Raw genomic sequence first — 21,477 nt, 5'->3', positions numbered from 1 at the left:
TCCTCATGCCCAAGTGAGTTATCCCCCAGCCTCCTAGAGGGTTCCTTACACTTTGCAAACAGAAGGAGAGTGCTGGAAGTTCTCCCACAAAAGAACTGAAAATACCAACTGCCCCTTCCACCTGGGTGGACTCTGTGACTTACAGACCCAGGCTCTGGGGAGTTAAAGATAATTGTTTAGCAGAAGTACCACAAAAAAGGCTTACTTTGTGGGGGAAAAAAATCCCAAAGGCTCTCACAGACACCCCAAGAGTGTCTTTGAGGCCAGACTGTTCTTAGTTGTAGGCATGGTTCAGTCAAAGCCTGAGGATATTCAAGACATAATACATTGCTTGCATGAAAAAGAACATCAGGGTCCTTTATTTTGGCAGAGATAATTTATTTGATAATTTGATTATTTTCTGTTACTGTCAAGCTATGTTTTTACAGCTTGGCAAAGTAACAAATTAGTCAAGAAATTTACCTTTGATAAAGATAGAAAAATCAAATTCATATTGGATAAATGCTGAGCTTTCTGATTCTAAGAGGATATATAAATCTGTGGCAGTAGTTTATAAAAACATTGCTTATGTATTAAGAACTTTCTTATATGTTTGAAATAGTAAGCATTATTTTATAGAGTGTCTACAGGCGTATAGTGGATAAACAGAGGGGTGATTCTAACCCAGGCAGTCTAGCCCCTAGAAGACTCTAGCTATACCTTTCTATGAGTGACCAAGCTGTACTCATGAACTCTTAAAAGTAGATACTTAACAGTATTAAAGTCAAGAGGCGCCAGCATTGTCACGCTAGGGAAAGACCATTTTCAGCTGTTGTCCCTTCAGGGGAACCTTTTGAATTTTCTGTCCTCATTCTATGCCTTATACCCATGGACATGATTCACGTGGGTTTGGCATTTCTTTTAAGTTATTTACTATTTCCTGTATTCTCGGACTTCAAATACATCTTCCTGATTCTTTTCTTAAATGCCATCATATTTACTGTGTACGTGTGTTTGGGCACGTGTGGCAGGGTACAAATAGAGTGGAGATCAGAGGACAACTTGCTGGAGTCTACTCATGTTGGTCCAGGGATCAAACTCAGGTCATCAGGTTTGGCAGCAAGTGGCTGTAACTGTTGGGCCATCTTGCCCCTTTCCTTGATTATTGATATTTACTTATTTCAAGAACTCAAAATTGATCCCTGTAAAGGCTTTTATAAATATAGATGTATAATCCCTTCACACATTGTTTTATAAAAACAAATACAACAGCTTTATTTTGATATAATTTATGTACTACACAATATTCCCACTAAGCGGGGGCAATTCTCTGGGTATACATATCATAATACACTTTAGAATAGTTCCATCATCCAAAAAGAAACTCCAAATAATTAGCAGTCACCTCCCGATTTTGCCCAGACTCCTTCAGCAACTTTGTTTTGTTTTGTCCTTTCTACTTAAGTGTGATATATTGAAATGATAGTTTAAGTATATGTCAGTATTTCTGTACACCTTATTGTTGTTAATATCTATTTGCAGGTTTTCTCCCACCCTGAATTTCTTAGAGACGTGAGACAGTATTCACACAGTGAATATTGTATGTCTTTTTACCCTGAGATCTCTCCTGAATTTTAACCTTGTATACCTAAAGGTACAAACACTATTTACTGTGTAAGGACCCTATAAGTAAGAACCCATATAAGGGCCAGGAAGATGACTGAACAGGTAAGGGGGCTTGCAGCCGACCCTAGTGACCTAAGTTTGAGTCTCAGGATCCACAGGGAGGAAAGAGAGCCAGCTCCTGCAAGTTTTCCTCCTACCACCGCATTATGGCATGAGTACACCAACCATATGGGACCATGAAGAATGCATAGCTAGATGCTCGGATGGGTGGATGCGCTGACTATCAAAAAGACACTTTCATTATTTTTATCTAATAAGATCGAACAAACACTACAACACTCTCAGCAACTGGAAACTGAGTGATGTCCTGAAAGGGTGCTTAAGCCACACTACTTCTCTGGTGAAAAAGCAGTTATCCACACTTGAAGTTCGCAAACATTCAAGAATGTATATTTGGTTTGGAAATACCATTATGTTAAAAAAATAAACATTTATGGAATAATAAATGCTAAATTCAGGGCAAGAGTATGCAAAGAGTTATCCTCAAGTATATAATGTGTGCCTGCATATGATGTCATTTTCTAAGAGAGGCTGGTTGTAAGGACTTTCTGTTTATGGGCTGTCCTAATACTTCTTAGTGCTCTTTTCTTTATTCCTTCCCTTTCCTCCATACTTCCCTCTTTCCTTAGTTCTCCTTCCGATAGAAAACAGTTATTATACAAAGTTAGATCAGAGAATTTATATACTAAAGGTCAAACATTACTAATTACTATTTCTCGTGTCAGGTAGAGTTGTGGGGTCCTTTTAATTGTGGCCTCTGTGTTTGAGGTGTCAGTGAGTGTATACTTAACTTTCTGGACGAACAGAACAACAATCATACTTGGCCTCCTTCTTGAATTCCTTATTTGTCTTAGCTTAGGTTTAAAAATGGGTCATAAAAATTAGTTCTTTCTCACTAATGGAGTTAAGATGCATAGCAGAAAATAGGTTAGAAATGCCTGAAATCTGAAAGATATAAAGAAGCAGTAAACCGGGCCATTGGTTTACTTTAAAACTGCGTCATAGTTGTCTTTAGTTTTTACTAAAACACTGGAAGTCTGAGTTCTAGAAACAAAATACTTGATTTAATAAAGGACCAGATACTCTGCATGCACACTTGTTCACACGCCCACAGAGCTTGTTGGCTGTATCAGATATATCTGAAATGCTCCATTAGTTAAAAAAAAAAAACAAGTTCTGCTGTTAAGAGTATTAAAAATGACCTAAATTTGACACTCAGGACTCCTGCTTGTGGTCATCTGACTGCCATACACACAAGTTCTATGTTGCTAAATATTTTGCCAGCCCCAAGAAAGTATCGTGTTGTGGTCTGGACAGTAATTTTCAGTGACTCTGGAGTGTAGTCAGTTTTAATTACAATGATGTTATAGTAACAACAACAATAACAACAAAACCCTCAGGTTTGTTTTTGTGGGAGTATGAAGAGGTAAAACTGGAGAATTCCATTTTTAAGCATTTTTTATATATATTCAGAAGCAAATTTTAAAAAGCTTTATAGGGCCCAATAAGTGATTTAGCAGTAGTCCCAGGTATAACACAGGTAAACAGAGATACGGGAATGCCCCAGGAGGAAGATTAGGAAACTAGAGCAGTGGATGATGTTTATTTAGTATTTTTGATTCGTATATATTTATGGTAACAACTTTCAGATAAAGATTCTTGCTGAATTACTTAAAAGTATAATCTTATTTTTAAAAATCCTGTTTCTCTTCACATACAGTCATTCTATAACAAGTAAATATATAATAAGCTATTATAAAATTACTATAAAATAATAATAAACAAAAATTATAACCTAATTCAGTGAAGCCTAGTTAACCCTAGAAAAATGTTTAATTTCCCTTTCAGTTATATGAAAAGAAGAAAAAAAAACTGTAAAGACACTGTATGTGAAGCTTTGTAATTCCCTTCATACTTTACTCCATATCCATGAATCTGTATAACAGGATCTGTAGCATGTCTTAAATTTTCTTATGATTATACTGTGTGTGCATATATACATTCTCTTATATGTCATAGAGAAAGTATTTTTGTACCCTTTTTCATATAACATTGTAATATTGAGATTTATTCATCTTATTACATGTACTTGTAGTTTTGTTTAGATTTTTGTGTAATATTTCCGTATGAATGGTATATATCTTGATTTTCCCCAATTTTCATCATGTTAAATTGCCGTTAATATTCTTATTATTCTTGTACATACGAGCCAAGAGTCTTTGTAGGGTAGAATTTAACAGTCTCCCTGTATAATTGTATGATCCATCTTCATCTTTAATAGATATTGTCAAGTTATTTTTGAAGTTAGGGTTATTGCTTATTCCTGCATGCTCCTTCTAGCAGCATAAAAATTCTTAATTTACTATACATGGTCTTCATGTTTAATATTGCCATCTGTATATATTTGCTCGTTTGTTCAGTTTCAGTGAAATGATCAAGAGTTTCTTTGTGGTGTTAATTCCCCTCTTACCATGTTGAGTATCTGTCTTATGGAGTGTAGAGACCATTTCAATTTCCTGTTCTAGATACTACCTATTTTTCTTTCCTTTTTTTCACTTAGTCTTTTTTAATATAACCTGAACCTTTGTTGGCTAAATGCAGTATAAGTATCTTCCCTGGTCTATAGCTGATCCCTTTATTTGGTGGTGTCTTTGTTAAACAAAAAGTTCCAGGCCTGCAAGATGGCTTAGCATATAAAAGCACTTGCTTCTCAAGCTTGATGTCCTGAGTTCCATTCCTGTATCCCACAGGAAAGGGGGGAAATCAACCCCTGAAAGTTGTTCTCTGACCTTCATGCGCTCCACGTGTCCATTGGTATGTGTGTCTCTTTCTCCCCTGCTCGTGTGTGTGTGTGTGTGTGTGTGTGTGTGTGTGCGCGCGTGCGCGTGTGCGCGTGCACGATGGTGAACCCAAAGACTTATCAGGCAGGGATTCTAAGACTTAGCTGTATTCCCAGACCCTCACATTTATTCTTCATCCATCTATAATTTTTATACCAGCTCTGCTGTAACACAGATTGTGTTTGTATAAACCACATTGCTATGCAAAAGATCCCAGTTAAAATGACCAGGGATGGGGCTGGAGAAATGATGCCGCAGTTCAGAGCACCAGCTGCTCTTCCAGAGGACTCAGGTTTGATTCCCAGGAACCACATAGCATCTCACAAACATCTGTAACTCAGTTCCAGTAGATCTGGTATCCTCCTTAGGCCCTGCATGCATGTGTTACACAGACATGAATGAAGGCAAACTACCCATACACATTAAATAATAAAAAAAAAATTTAAATTATAAGACATATACAACACTCAAAACTCTGTTAGTGATACTTATAAGCCTTGTAAAAGTGGTACCACAATTTTAATGTTAAGTAAATATATAAATGCCAAAATAAGTATGAAATTTTATTGTGAAAGATGAGATTTTCTTATGGTGGAATTGAGAAGTATTACAACTTGTGGGTTACTATAAATTGGTGCTAGGTGGATTTCCCAGAATGTACCAGGAGATTTTAATAGCAGGTGAGAAGTATATGGTTTATAACACATAGTAAATTAAGATAGATGCTTGAACCGTGTGTACTTGTACATTTCTGTAGACTAAGTACAGGCAAGTAGTTTTTTCTGTTTACATGTCTCTTACCTCTAGAACACCAGATTTTAAGAGCCACTCATTTTCCAGGTCCAAAGATATTTCCCTTGCCTCACCCTCATTCTGCCTGGTTTTATATAAAATACTACTTAAGTGTACAATGCAGTTTGTATTGTATTCAATTTAATTTTATATGGTGATAAGGACTTTTTAAGATGCATATGTTGCATTCATATTCACTTGGAGTGGCATGTGGGCAACCCCACAGCACTCATGTTCCACTTCCGTCGGAGGACAGCTTCTCTTCTTACACCGTGTGTGTGTGTTAGGGGTGGAACTCAGGTGGTCAGGCGTGGCAGTGTATGTCTCCCACTTAATTATTCATGCTAAGAACTCTTGACATGAGATCTGTCCTGCAGTAGAGTATTGCGGCTGTCAGCACAACACACAACTCATCTGAACTCAGCCCTCCTGCATAACTGAGACTGGATAGGTACGACATCTATATCTACTCCCTTTACTGTGAGTATTTTACATACCTCATGTCAGTTGAAACTGGTTTTTTTCATCTAGCTCAGCCCTCCTGGTTTGTGTTAGTACATATAGCAGGAATTCCTTCCCATTGGAAGCTGAATAGTGTTTTGTGTGTATGTTCCACATTTTCTATATCAGCTCGTCTGTCTGTGGACATTTAAGTTGTTTTCTATGTCTTAAACTAATGCTGCAGTGAACATGGAAATGCTTATGTGTTTTCAACATCTTGATATTATATATGTCAGGAAGTGGGTGGCTGAATCATATATAGTTACTCTATTTTTTTTATTATTTTGTTTCCCACAATAACACTATTTTGCATTCCTATCGAAAGCACTTTCTCTGCATCCTCCTAGTCTTGGAGTGACAACCGTCCTAGTAGGCAGGAGACCTAGTCTTCCTGCTTGAGTCTCCTGGATGCTGGGAGTGGAAACATGAGCCACCGTGCCTGGCAGAGAAGTAAAATGTTTGTAGAGAAACTGAAATCCCTGTGACTGAGTTGTTCCAGGTTTTGCTTCATTGACAGGGGTTTTCTTGAATTTTTATCATTTGAATTTTTTTAATAAAGTGCTACAGGGATTATTTTATTTTTTTAATATCAGTACATGACCTTAAGTAGTAACTACTTATTTAATAATGAAAATGTTTTGTTAACATTTATTTAAAAGATATTAAATAGTACCTGAGTAATTGAGAAAAATTCTATCCCTGTGAATCAGAATTTAAGCCACAGTTCCCCCAAATTATTCTATTAAGTTCAGTGCAATTCCAATCATAATCTTCACTTTTTTGTGAAACCTGATAAGATTATTTAAAATTCTTTTGAAAACACAAATGACCACATGCAGTTGAAACAGTTAGAACAATAAGCTGAAGGATATGTTCTAAACAGTTTCACAATTGAAGTAATTAAAACACTATTGAATTGGGACAATGATAAATGCATAAATGAGTGAAATAGGGAAAATGTCTCTTAGTGTGACATGCATCTACGGAGAAAGCAAGTCACATGTTTTAGAATCTTAAATTGCAAAGAAGTCCAAAATTCACTGAGTGACTTTTTTATGTATTTATTGGCTTTTAAAAATGAATTTAGGTGGGGAGGATCATATTTTCAATGGAAAAATGTGGTCAAAATATATTTTATGGTTTTTAATTAAGGAAAATGGGTTTACTTAAGAATTACTACCTCAAAACCTTGTGCAGTGTGAGAGCTTTGCGTTGCATAACCGGCAGTGGGATTGGGGCACTGCAGGATTCTTTAGATCCCTTGGAAGGAAAGCGCTCATGAATATTCTCTAAGAATTAGAAGCATTTGTTAGGTTGGTGCCTTTGCGTTAGCTATTTTCAGACAGAACTGTGGGTTTTTATTTCTCTGGTGATGTATGTGGTAAGCTCAAAAATGTTAGGATGGTGATCCCTGAAAGTGTGCATTATACACAGTAATTACCCTGTATCTCCGGAGCCGCTGTGGTTAGTTTCCTAATGCTAGAGTGATGTCCCAGAGACTTTAGAACTCTGTTGTGTGAAGTCGTGCCAAGTGTAGTGTTGAAAACGTTGGCGATAAACTCCTGTTATCAACTTTTAAACCCTTAATAATAGACTGTCCTTTCTTTCAAAAAACATTAAAGAATATAAGATATATACAAATTTGTAGGTTTCTAGTAGAACCATTTATATACTTCTTTCTTACCACAGTGTACCTTAAGTTTTTATATTTTTTGATTTTTATTATTTATTTTTTAGTTTTGTTTGACTAACTAGGATTTTCTTGAGTTTTTCTCATTTGAATGCTTTTGTAAATTGCTGCGGGGATTGTTTTCCTATTTTTATGGAAGTACTTGTCTCAAGTAATAACTTCTTATTTAACAATGAAAATCTTTTTTACAAATGAACTCTTTTCTTCCAGGTGACAGTGTGGCTGTAATTTCAAACTGTTCTTGTTCTCAGTGATCCTTTGGAGACATTCTTTTTTTTTTCTTTTAAATATTTATTATGTATACAATATTCTGTCTGTGTGTATGTCTGCAGGCCAGAAGAGGGCACCAGACCTCATTTCAAGTGGTTGCTGGGAATTGAACTCAGAACCTTTGGAAGAGCAGGCAATTCTCTTAACCACTGAGCCATCTCTCCAGCCCCCTGGAGACATTCTTAATACAAAATGAAATAACAGCCGGGCAGTGGTGGTGCACGCCTTTAATCCCAGCACTCGGGAGGCAGAGGCAGGCGAATCTCTGTGAGTTCGAGGCCAGCCTGGTCTACAAGAGCTAGTTCCAGGACAGGCTCCAAAGCTACAGAGAAACCCTGTCTCCGGTGGGGGAAAAAATGAAATAACAAAAGTAGAGTGATCTGTTCCTATTCTTATGTTTCCAGGTGTTTTAATTAACCATTTTCTTTCTTTTTGTAGGTACTTAGTAGATAGTCGCTGGTTCAAACAGTGGAAGAAATATGTTGGCTTTGACAGTTGGGATAAATACCAGATGGGAGATCAAAATGTCTATCCTGGACCCATTGATAACTCTGGACTACTCAAAGGTATTATTTTCTTCAGTCAAGTTGTAAATGTGTTAAACTTAATGAATGGGTATCTGTGGGTACATGGACAGGTAGACATTCATTGCAGGTGTGGTTGGTAGGCAGCACACCTCTGTAGCCCTGAACAGCCGGCGAGAGCAGGAGAATCACCATGTTAAGTCTGCCTTGGATACATAAGGAGATTCTTTCATAAAAGCAAAAGGAAAAGATACTTGTTGCAGATCATTCTGTAATTATTTGTTACGTATAGGACATATTTTTCTTTTGTCATTTATAATGTGCTCGTGATTTAGGATTTAAAGGTTGAAATGAAGAATGTAAATTATAAAGCACTATTTTACGGTTTTGGGGAACTGCTGTAGCACATTGTTTTCCTAACGGTCCTGGGATATATTTTCAAAATTAGTTATTACCAGTATTTGTTTACGTTCTTGACTTTTTGCACTGCCCTACAACCCTCACTACTTGCCAGCGCTTCTCTACCTTAAAATAATTTGAAAGTACCAGCACTCCCACTTAAGTTGGAGTCAGAGGGACTAGATTCATAGACTTGAAATAACTAAAACCCTGACAAGGACTTAGTACATCGTTTCTAGTTTGATCCAAGAACCCACATAAAAGTAGAAAGAGATAATCGACTCCACAGTGTTAGTCTCAAAACTTTATACATGATCCACACTGTATTTACACATGACGAAAACCACAATAATATATGTTTAAATTATTTTTCAGAAAGATTATATAACCATGAAATGTCTCCATTTAAGCAAAAGACAATAAAGAGAGTGTATTTAAGTTCCCAGGTTTCAGTGTGGTTATTAACACCACACATGGCCAAGTTGCCGGTGTTTTACTTCACATGAAGCCCTGAATGAAACACGCTAGTTCTGATGTCTGGGAACTGTTAATAGGAAAATACGTGTTGACTGCTATAATAGAACTGCTTTGTGAGATTAAGAGTAGTGAAAATCTGAGACTTTTCTGCCAGGAAGGCTAGTGAGGAGTGAGGCAGCTCCCAGCCTAGCATCCTGGCTTGTTGGCAACAGCTGGAGGACTGGGCTTTCTCAGCTCCTATGTGTCTGAACCGGCATGCTTTGGGTGCCTGGAAGTGAAGAAGGAAGGAAAATGAGTAAGGAGCTTGATTTAGTTGTGACAGCTCTGCAGAATTAGGCGGTACTGCTGAACGGATGGTTGTTCCCACGGTAGAGGAGCAGAGGAAGCCCATTTCCATGTGCCTGTGTGAAGGGCGGGTTTCTACCGTATCTCACAGGGGTATTCCCAGGGCCAGCGTACTTGGATAGGGAATTTGACTTGCTGCACCTGTATGTGAAGAAAGGCTTAGACCATGGTGTTTGCCACAGAAGGAACAGGTGGAGTGGAGCCTGCCTCCAGGTTTCTGACGTGTGGTGTGTAAATTAGAAATTAGAGGAAGAATTGATAGATCCTGCACAAAACAAAAACAGGAATAAAATGAGTCCTTGCAGTTAATGATCTACATGTGAGGGACAGAAAAGCCACAATCATAGAAAACATTTGAAAGACTCATAATCTCTAGTCAGGCTGATGGGTGTATATGGACGACATTTACCTGAATGGACCATATTTTGGGTCATAAAACCTGTCTCAAATCATAAAAAGTTTTTTTTCTTTTACCACAGAAGAGTAAAACCTATCTTTAAGAAAACATTAAGCCCAGTGAAAAAGTAGGTAAAACAATTTTGAATAAATCTTTGCTTTACTAAAAGAGGGGTTAGGGAAGTACCACAATAAAGTTCTTACTGCACAGGAATGAACATATAAACAGCCAGACTTGGTGTTGTACTCTCGTAATTCCTGCACTGGGAACTACAGACCTCGGCCTGCTGGCCAGCCAGTCTAGTCTGCGAGGTAAGTCTCAAGACTAGTGGGACACCCTCTCTGAAAATCAGCTCTCAAGGAAGAACACCCAGTCAACACCTCCTACATACATGCACATGTAACTACCTACACATAAATATGCCCATATAGTTGTTCACGTGCATACTACTATACCAAAGAAGAAAATAGTTTTGCAAAGGAATGGGTGTAAATGTTCAGCTTTATTAGTATGAAAGAAATGAAGAGGTAGAGACTAGAGAGATGGCTCAGCACTTGAAAGGCTGTGCTTCCCCTGCAAAAGACCCAGGTTCAGCTGTCAGCACCAGCACCGTCAGATCACAACATGACTTCAGCTTCATGAGCATTGGGTGCCTCATGGCACAGACACACATACTTACATAATTAAAAGGCCCCCAAAAAATGAAAACGAAAATCACAGTGACAGTTGATCAGGGATGTGGCATAGTGGTAAAGCATCTATATACATGCAATCCGGAGTTTGATGTGCAGAACCATAATCTGGTGCCATTATGTATGCACAACTTAATTAAAATATAAAAGAAACACTCTTGACACCTGCTCACAAGGATGGAGAGCAAATAGATTTAAAGTTGAACATCTATTAGCTGTAATACCCAGTCACACTATGCTAGGTATTTACTTAGGAGAAATTAAAGCATTTACCCATAAGAAAAGTTCCACATTAATATTCACATAGTGTTATTTGTAAGAAAAAACTTGCCAGCAATCCAAATACCTGTCAACATCTGAATGAATAAGCAATGATAGCATATTCATATAAATGAAACCATACTTAGCACTTAAAAAAACAAATAAGTTGCAGATCGATAAAATATCTATAAATCTAGACTAGTACAATTAAAACCAAACAGAAAGAGGGCATATTATTTTATGTACATTTATAGAAAATGTAATTTGTTACAGTAACAAAAAGCAGGTAATATTTTTATAAAATTCTAGGAAATGCAAATTAATTGTAAAACATAAGTGATAATTATCATAACAGTAGAATCCAGTCAGGCAGAGAGAAGAGATTACATATAGAGAGCCACAGGGGAACTTTTAGGGTGATAGATGGATTATCATTTTGGTAATAGTGATAGTTTCATAGTTAGTAGATAGGAGAGAACTTACCCACCTCTCTTTGCCCATATAGCTCATGGCATGGGACACAGCTTTCTTTGCGACAGCACCAGCACCTGAGGACTCTGAAAGCCCCCACAACAGAAGAGAACCAGGAGCTGGAGAGGAAAATACCAGAATGGAAGATTTAGTGAACTGAAAGGAAAAACAAGATAGTCTTGACAATAGTCCTAGCAGCTAGAACAGAGACTGTGTAAGGGATCACTGACGCTTAGAATATTTAAAGATTCTCTTCTGAGGGGGGCTGGAGAGATGGCTCCGCCATTACGAGTACTGTCTGTTCTTCCAGAGGACCTGGGTTCAATTCCCAGCACCCACATGGCAGCTAACAACTGTCTGTAACTCCATTTTCTGGGAATCTGATATCTTCACACCAATCCACATAAAATAAAGTTAAATAAATTATAAAAAAATTATTTAAAAAAAGATCCTCTTCTGATAGTGTTTTAGCTAATATTAATGTATTAGTATTTTAGGACCCTAAGAAAAATAATGTCATTTTAACACTACTGGTTGACTAATAGCACTTTGAAAATTTTTCAGGCAGTGGCTTATTTTGAAGAATATTGATTTGAACCTTTTTGGCTTTTTTTTTCCCACCCAGAATTCATTATTGCAAATACTTCAGATCACCTTCATGAGTTTCATTAGTTTGTAGTGTATGTAACAGTGTATATTTAGAGATGTGTGCTGTTTCCTATTCTGTACTGAGTTTATTTTTTCCTTTGTAGATGGCGATGCCCAGTCACTTAAAGAGCACCTTATTGATGAGTTGGATTACATACTGCTGCCAACCGAGGGCTGGAATAAACTTGTCAGCTGGTACACATTGATGGAGGGCCAAGAGCCAATAGCAAGAAAGGTATATTTGAGAATAACGGAGTATAAATATATTTTGTTAAGTAGCTCATGTTGGTAATTCAATGTATTCTGAAGCCTTCTTAACTTACCGTAGGAAAAAAGTGAGGAAAACATTCCTGTGCACTAGGTACTAACAGCTGATAGTGTAGTATAGAAACTTAGCTTCATTCTCACCTCCTAAGGACAGTACTCATGATTGACTGGTTAACACAGAATTAGTATCTTTATTTAACAGTTGAGGACATGAGGACAAAAAGAGGGAGGGACCACTTTTCTATATGGTGCACTGCTTCTTTCCAATTTAAAAACTAAACTAAAAGTTGAGAAGAAATGTTTTTAACAACATAAAATACTTTAAAAATGAAAATGTAATTTTTTTCAATCTTTTAAAGTTCTACAGTTACACTTTAGAAATACTAAAAATGAACTTTTTTGGAACTAAAGTGGGTGTTACTCTGGTAGAATATCAGATTTAAGGCAAATAAACTGACCTCATATCTATTGAATGATTCTGATTTGTGTAATGTTAATATAGGTCATTGGTTTTGTCATTCTTGGAGAATGGAGTGCTCTGATTTGCTGAAGGATAGCCTTTTAAATATGAAATGGCACTGAAAGAGAAACCTCCTTGTTTTAAAAACAGTTTTTCCTTTAAAATATTTTTATAATTTTATATGAATGAATATATATTGTTACCCTCTCTTATATCCCAAAACTCACTTCTTTAAATTGTTTTTTATTGCACTATATGTTTTTCTCCACTCCCTTCCCTTCTTCTCCTCTCTCCTACCCTTCTCAGCGACCCCCATGCTCTCAATTTACTCAGGAGATCTTGTCTTCTTCACCTTCCTATGTGGATTCATGTGTGTCTCTCTTAGGGTCCTCTCTGATATCTATGTTGTCTGGGGTTGTTGCCTGTAGGCTGGTTTTTTTTTTTTGGCTTTATGTCTAAAAATCACTATAAATAAATATATATTTGTCTTTCTGGGTCTGGATTACCTCATTCAATATAGTTTTTTTTCTAGATCCATCCGTTTGCCTGCAAATTTCAAGATGTCATTGTTTTTACCACTAGTAGTATTCCATCATGTAAATGTACCACATTTTCTTTATCCATTCTTCGGTTGAGGGGGATATAGGCTGTTTCCAGGTTCTGGCTATTACAAATAATGTTGCTATAAACATAGTTGAGCACATGTCTTTGTGGTATGATTGAGCGTCTTTTGGGTATCAACCCAAAAGTGGTTTTGCTAGGTCTTGAGGTAGGTTGTTTCCTAATATTCCATACTGATCAGTATGAAAATTGCCATATTGATTTTTAAAAGCAGCTGTACCAGCTTGCATTCCCACCAGCAATGCAGAAGTGTTCCCTTTCCCCCACAACCTCTCCAGCATAAGTTGTCATCAGTGTTTTTGATTTTGGCCATTCCTACAGGTGTAAGATAGAATCTCAGAGTTGTTTTGATTTGCATTTCTCTGATGACTAAGGACGTTGAACACTTCCTTAAGTGACTTTCAGCCCTTTGAGACATTCTCCTTTCATCTGTGGAGAGTTCTCTGTTTAGGTTTGTACCACATTTTTTTTTAGTGGATTATTTGCTCTTTAGATGACCAGTTCCTTGAGTTCTTTATATATTTTGGAGATGAGTCCTCTTTTCGATATTGGGTTGGTGAAGATCTTTTTCCATTCTGTAGGCTGCTGTTTTGTCTTGTTGACCATGTCCTTTGCTTTACAGAAGCTTCTCAGTTTCAGGAGGTCCCATTGTTTCTCTCAGTGTCTGTGCTGCAGGAGTTATATTATGGAAGTGGTCTCCTGTGCCAATGCGTTCAAGTGTATTTCCCACTTTCTCTTCTGTGAGGTTCTATGTGGTTGGTTTTATATCGAAGTCTTTGATCCATTTGGCCCTGACAAAACTCAACTTCTTTTTTTTTAAATATTTATTTATTATGTATACAATATTCTGTCTGTGTATGCCTACAGGCCAGAAGAGGGCACCAGACCTTATTACAGGTGGTTGTGAGCCACCATTTGGTTGCTGGGAATTGAACTCAGGATCTTTGGAAGAGCAGGCAATGCTCTTAACCACTGAGCCATCTCTCCAGCCCAAAACTCACTTCTTAAAGAAAAGTGTATATGTGTATTAAATTCTTTTCCTTATGCCTGGAGTACATTGTACACTACAAGTTTCAGTATTGGTACTAGATCTATCAACTAATGCATTGCCTTTTTAAAATTCTTAGTCTTTTTTAAAGGACTTATTGAAGTTTGGTTTTTGAAAACTAAGGAAATGAAAGTGAAAAGAAAGAATCATGGAAAGTTCACACAAAGAAAAGTTTGAAAAGTCTATTAGAAGTTTGTACATTTGTTCTTAATAAGGTGAATTCAAATTTTTCAACATGTACTTTTTAAACTTTAACATACATAAAATTGTCTGGAATTCTTATAGAAATTTATCTTCCCAGTGTTAGCACACACCTTTCATCCCAGCACTTGGCAGGAGGATCTCTGTGAGTTCAATGCCAGCCTAGTCTAGAAGAGCTAGTTCTAGGACAGCTAGGATTGTTACACAGAGAAACTCTATCTCAAAAAACAAAACAAAACAAAAAAAACCAGAGCAATGCATCCTTCCCTCCAAATTGATTCAGTAGGTCTAAGAAGTTGCATTTTACTCTACCCTGAGATAGAGAGAAATAAGCACAGTAACTGTTCCTATAGAGTCTGGTGTCCAGCTCTGAATTGTATTAATCTCTGGTTACATTAAAGAATCTATGATACATAAACAAAAGTAACTATGTTTTGGGGACTAAGTTTTTAAACTTTTCAACTAAAGTTAGTGTCAGGCACTCTGCCTTAAAATCAAGCTAACCAGAAAACAAGAAAATAAGCAAGAGATGCAGTAAGTGAGCCAAACCGGAAAAGTGACAGTAGACGTAGACTGTAAGGGACAGTTCATGGTGACAGTAGACGTAGACTGTAAGGGACGGTTCATGGTGACAGTAGACGTAGACTGTAAGGGACGGTTCATGGTGACAGTAGACGTAGACTGTAAGGGACGGTTCATGGTGACAGTAGACAGACTGTAAGGGACGGTTCATGGTGACAGTAGACGTAGACTGTAAGGGACGGTTCATGGTGACAGTAGACGTAGACTGTAAGGGACGGTTCATGGTGACAGTAGACGTAGACTGTAAGGGACGGTTCATGGTGACAGTAGACAGACTGTAAGGGACGGTTCATGGTGACAGTAGACGTAGACTGTAAGGGACGGTTCATGGTGACAGTAGACATAGACTGTAAGGGACGGTTCATGGTGACAGTAGACAGACTGTAAGGGACGGTTCATGGTGACAGTAGACGTAGACTGTAAGGGACGGTTCATGGTGACAGTAGACGTAGACTGTAAGGGACGGTTCATGGTGACAGTAGACAGACTGTAAGGGACGGTTCATGGTGACAGTAGACGTAGACTGTAAGGGACGGTTCATGGTGACAGTAGACGTAGACTGTAAGGGACGGTTCATGGTGACAGTAGACGTAGACTGTAAGGGACGGTTCATGGTGACAGTAGACGTAGACTGTAAGGGACGGTTCATGGTGACAGTAGACGTAGACTGTAAGGGACGGTTCATGGTGACAGTAGACATAGACTGTAAGGGACGGTTCATGGTGACAGTAGACATAGACTGTAAGGGACGGTTTATGGTGACAGTAGACATAGACTGTAAGGGACGGTTCATGGTGACAGTAGACATAGACTGTAAGGGACGGTTCATGGTGACAGTAGACATAGACTGTAAGGGACGGTTCATGGTGACAGTAGACATAGACTGTAAGGGACGGTTCATGGTGACAGTAGACGTAGACTGTAAGGGACGGTTCATGGTGACAGTAGACTGTAAGGGACGGTTCATGGTGACAGTAGACGTAGACTGTAAGGGACGGTTCATGGTGACAGTAGACTGTAAGGGACGGTTCATGGTGACAGTAGACGTAGACTGTAAGGGACGGTTCATGGTGACAGTAGACGTAGACTGTAAGGGACAGTTCTTGGTGACAGTAGACGTAGACTGTAAGGGACAGTTCATGGTGACAGTAGACATAGACTGTAAGGGACAGTTCATGGTGACAGTAGACTGTAAGGGACAGTTCATGGTGACAGTAGACGTAGACTGTAAGGGACAGTTCATGGTGACAGTAGACATAGACTGTAAGGGACAGTTCTTGGTGACAGTAGACGTAGACTGTAAGGGACGGTTCATGGTGACAGTAGACGTAGACTGTAAGGGACAGTTCATGGTGACAGTAGACGTAGACTGTAAGGGACAGTTCATGGTGACAGTAGACGTAGACTGTAAGGGACAGTTCATGGTGACAGTAGACGTAGACTGTAAGGGACGGTTCATGGTGACAGTAGACGTAGACTGTAAGGGACGGTTCATGGTGACAGTAGACTGTAAGGGACGGTTCATGGTGACAGTAGACGTAGACTGTAAGGGACAGTTCATGGTGACAGTAGACGTAGACTGTAAGGGACGGTTCATGGTGACAGTAGACGTAGACTGTAAGGGACGGTTCATGGTGACAGTAGACGTAGACTGTAAGGGACGGTTCATGGTGACAGTAGACATAGACTGTAAGGGACGGTTCATGGTGACAGTAGACATAGACTGTAAGGGACGGTTCATGGTGACAGTAGACGTAGACTGTAAGGGACGGTTCATGGTGACAGTAGACATAGACTGTAAGGGACGGTTCATGGTGACAGTAGACATAGACTGTAAGGGACAGTTCATGGTGACAGTAGACGTAGACTGTAAGGGACAGTTCATGGTGACAGTAGACATAGACTGTAAGGGACAGTTCATGGTGACAGTAGACATAGACTGTAAGGGACAGTTCATGGTGACAGTAGACATAGACTGTAAGGGACAGTTCATGGTGACAGTAGACGTAGACTGTAAGGGACAGTTCATGGTGACAGTAGACGTAGACTGTAAGGGACGGTTCATGGTGACAGTAGACGTAGACTGTAAGGGACAGTTCATGGTGACAGTAGACATAGAGACGGTTCATGGTGACAGTAGACTTAATAAGCTCAAAAAATAAATAACTGGGAAGTAGCACAAAGCTATTAAATAAGATCCCGACACTTCTGAAACTAATAATATAAACAATATACTTTTGAGTGTAGTGGTAAAGAGAGCTGAAAAGTGAATTTTTAGATAATATGCAATGTAGAAATTATACCAAGGAACAGAATATCTTTAAAAAGTGAAGTTGTACTTGGTATAGTGACTAAGTTTAGTCACTATAAATACCTATCATTGGAATCTTAGGGCAGGTAGGGCTAATACCCGAAGAGGAAATAGCTGAAGTAGTTCCCAAACTGAGAAAGTACCAAATTACAGAGTCAGAAAACACTTTCTCAGACTGAAATATATAAACACATAATCAAAAGTTGTCAGGACAAAATGATATTCCTCAATATTGTTAGACAAAAGGATACATTGTCCTACAAAAGAGTAAGTCAAAGAAAGGATTTCCTAGCAAACAGTGGAAGACAGGAAGCGGTGCACTATTTTTAGCACTACAAGAATAATTGGCAGTCAAGGATTCTATGTCCAAGGGAAGGATTTTTCAAAACGGAGTAGTTCTTTATCTTCCTGTGTATTTCCTGACGCTGATCCCCTAGTTGGGGAATACTGGTTTCTTCTACGCCTGGTGTGACATATTTTAAGAGTAAGATGGGAGATCATACAGTGTTTATCCCAGGTGTCTGTTAAGGACATTTGTGTATTCCAGGAAGCCGCCCCCAGCCAGTAAAATGAGTTCTAAGTGAGTATTATGAAGCCATAGCCTAAAAATCGACAGAAACTTCTTGAGAAATCTTAACCCAGATCGCCTAGCTAAACTGCCCACAGATTTTTGGCCCTCAGAAATGATGTAGGATTTTTGCGGTTAGTGAAGCCTTAAGATAATTCCTCGTGTGGTGTCAGTAGGCTGTTCAAACTAGTTTAGGAACCTGGAGTATTAACAAACAGGGACTATGGTGGCTTTGGCTGTTCAGTGATCAGAAAATAGGAGTATCAAAAAAAAAAAAAGCCTAAAAGGCCGTGAGCAGACTGAGAATTTGCCGTTTGAGGAGGGTATCAATGAAGACTTAGAGGAAGAGTAGGAAGACCTTGGAAACTATGAGGAATATGATTTTTCTTGCAAATCTCTCTACTACAAACTGAAAGATTTTAAAAAAAGTATAATGAATTTAGTGATTTGCCAAAGTGGTGCCTAATATCCACTTGTACTGCCTATTGTCTGTATATAAAGATAATGAGCAATTGATCAGATCCTGGGTCATCAGACAAACTCCTGAAATGACGAATGAGGGAAGGTATCCTGTGTGTTTCCAGTTCCTAGTGGAATTAAGCTAGAAATTAGTAACAAAGAGACACTTGATCCCCCAGCTATTTACAAGAGTACCATTTGAAATCATCAAAATTTAAGCTAAATGACAATAAAATACAACTTAAACAAGTGGCTAAGCCACATGGTTCCTGCTGGTGTGTACGCATGATCTCACTATTCAGTGTTTGGGGGTGGAGATGAGCTGCTTAGGTCACATAGTGAAACTGTTGGCATTTCTGCATAGGAGGACCTTTACAACTAAATGCAAAAAGTGGGAGAAATGAAACCGAAAATCAGTTTCTCAGGTCAAGAAAAGGAAATTTCATTTTAGTGGAGAAATACTGTAATGTGGACTTTAGTGAAGCTAAACAAAGTTACAGTCTATAGTATTTTAGGATTTTACTCAGATATGAGTCTCAGTCCCAAGGTTTCTGTTGGTAAGAATATTTGATTCCTAGTTTTTTTAAATTATCAAATTGCTACGAGAAAATCTTAGAGAAACTCAGTAAATTGTTACATTCTTAAACAGTGTGACTCTGTAAGAGGGCTAAATCATCTTGGTTAGAACTTAAAAGTTTTGCGCTGGGAGTTGTTATTAAAATGTGAGACATATGGTCTATAAAACTGTTGTAAAGATTTGCAACAAACATGATGAAGAGAACATGTCTGAAAAAGCAAAGTTATGTTGGATTATCTAAGAAACTCAAGATAAACTATTTAAAAACCCTGGGTTGAAACAGTTTTTCGTGAAAGTGAAAGAGGAGTTTTGTGATTCCCATGTTGACTTTGATGTGAGTCTGCTGTTTCATGTGCGCCTTTGCGCCTCCCTTCTGCCATATCTGTCTAATGTATCACATATCAGGCCAATTACTATTTTCAGAAACAGTGTTCATGACGGAAATCCTACAGTTAACCTTTAGAAGAGCAAAAGGAAATATACTTATTTCAAAGGTGAACCTAATAGAAAATACTTTATTGTCTTATATTTTATTTCTTGCATGCTGACAGCTTTTCTTTGTTTGTGTGCTCCATAGACTTACTAAGTACCCATTTAGAGGTCAGACTAAGTCATTTTAGAGAGTGAAACAAATATATCTATTACAGGGACAGAGTGGTCATTTTAAAAGACATGTTTTAACATAAATAGTAATAACAGACCTTGTAGATACTATTACATAAAGCTTTGTAAGTTTTCCGTGTCAGAACACTGTTAAAAAGGTAGACATCTGTCTGTATCTTTATTCGTAGCTATATGTGAAAATCATATATAGGAAATTGGTTTACAGTCATTTTGATTTAACTTAGGTAAATTTATTGTTTATAGCATACCAAAATCTTAACAAATTAGTAGAATGCCTTTCTAGACTGTTAATGTTTTAAATTGTTTATAATAGCTTATTATATTTGACTGAATATCTAGTTTTTCTGAGGCTCTGTTAAAGATATGTATTACTATGAGAACTACATTGAGAGAATGCATGCTAACTTGTTTTTGTTTTTTTTAGGTGGTAGAACAGGGTATGTTTGTAAAGCACTGCAAAGTGGAAGTGTATCTCACAGAACTGAAGCTCTGTGAGAATGGGAACATGAACAATGTTGTCACTCGGCGATTTAGCAAAGCTGACACAATAGGTAATGCCCAGTCCTGTCCCACGTCACTGTTTTTAGAGACGTAGTCGTGGCTCTTGGTTGTGGTCTGCTGTGGTACTAATCTGCTTACAGGTAGATTCATGAACACTGTACAGTCTCAGCTTCCATGCATATCTTCTAGCTTATAGTGGACTAGCTTGTTCATACTTTTTTATTAAATGAGTTGAATGTTTGATCATTTTTAATTTAAGAGAATCAAATTTTAAAATTAGCATTTGAACATTGCATGCCTTGTTTGTAACAACAAAATATAAATTTAAGTAGAACTTTATAACATGTTTCAATAAAATTGGCCAAGAATGGGGAATAAAAAGTCAATTGGTATTATTTTCATTCCAGGTAAGTAGCCAAGATGGCAGGCTTGATGTTAACTACAGCATATTGAGGGATTTTTGTTAATGAGTAAGCTTGAAAAATGTAGTCTCGGGACTGCTGGGGGTGGTGGTGCTCACCTTTAATCCCAGCACTCGGGGGGGGGGGGGGGCAGAGGCAGGCAGATCTCTGTGTGTTTGAGGCCCGCCTGGTCTACAAAGCAAGTTCAAGTTCCAGAACAGCTAGGACTGTTACTCAGAGAAACCCTGTCTCAAAAAAAAAAAAAAAAAAAAAAACTTTAAAAAAAGAGAGAAATAAAAAGAAAAACATAGTTTCAACTATCAGTGGACCTAGTTCTCTATATAGCTTTGTATAAAAATTGACATTGAATTGAGCACATTAAAATTTTTAATTATACATATTATACATGTTAATAGCTTTAATTATGAAATGTTCATACATGTGTGTGATAGAATGACATTCACCCCCATTAGCCTCTCTTCTGATACCTTTATAATGCGCAGTGCTAACAAATATGAACACATTTATCTTCAAATCAAATATTTATTTAAAAGATAAGTGATCTTATTGAAAAATACAAATAATAGAGAAACGTGACATGCAGAACTCAGCATGCCAGAGAAATTAGTGTACTGTGAAGTTGGGCACTGTCACTAAGAACACTGACTGAAAGAAAATGAGGGGTGATAGCTGCGCTGTATCCATGGTTTTATAGAAGGCCGCTGGACCAGTTTAGCAAAATAGTAAATCATCATGTAAGGTCTGTGACCTCTCCTGCCACAGGCTCTTTGCCAGGTTTACAGCACCAAGCATGACTTTGCTCAACTCTAACAGCCCTTAAATCAAGTAGGATGGCTGTCGGTCACCTGGAACTGCAAGAGTTCT

At 37.9% G+C, this 21,477-nt stretch overlaps 1 protein-coding gene across 4 annotated transcripts in view; it reads left to right on the top strand.

The window, feature by feature from the left end:
- Positions 1 to 21,477, top strand: part of Usp15 (ubiquitin specific peptidase 15) — a 93,268-nt gene that overhangs the window by 7,429 nt on the left and 64,362 nt on the right. For 3 of the 4 annotated variants that reach the window (XM_075954563.1, XM_075954562.1, XM_075954566.1), the window contains exons 2-4: positions 8,197 to 8,324; positions 12,077 to 12,207; positions 20,115 to 20,241. In XM_075954563.1, the coding sequence (XP_075810678.1) occupies positions 8,197 to 8,324; positions 12,077 to 12,207; positions 20,115 to 20,241 (386 nt within the window). Of the gene's footprint in view, positions 1 to 8,196; positions 8,325 to 12,076; positions 12,208 to 19,493; positions 19,561 to 20,114; positions 20,242 to 21,477 lie in introns of those variants that run through there. The other variant, XM_075954564.1, reaches the window with a different exon arrangement.

This window comes from Microtus pennsylvanicus, chromosome 20 (assembly GCF_037038515.1).
Source record: "Microtus pennsylvanicus isolate mMicPen1 chromosome 20, mMicPen1.hap1, whole genome shotgun sequence".
Lineage (NCBI taxonomy): Eukaryota > Metazoa > Chordata > Mammalia > Rodentia > Cricetidae > Microtus > Microtus pennsylvanicus.
This window is presented reverse-complemented; position numbering and strand designations above follow the sequence as displayed.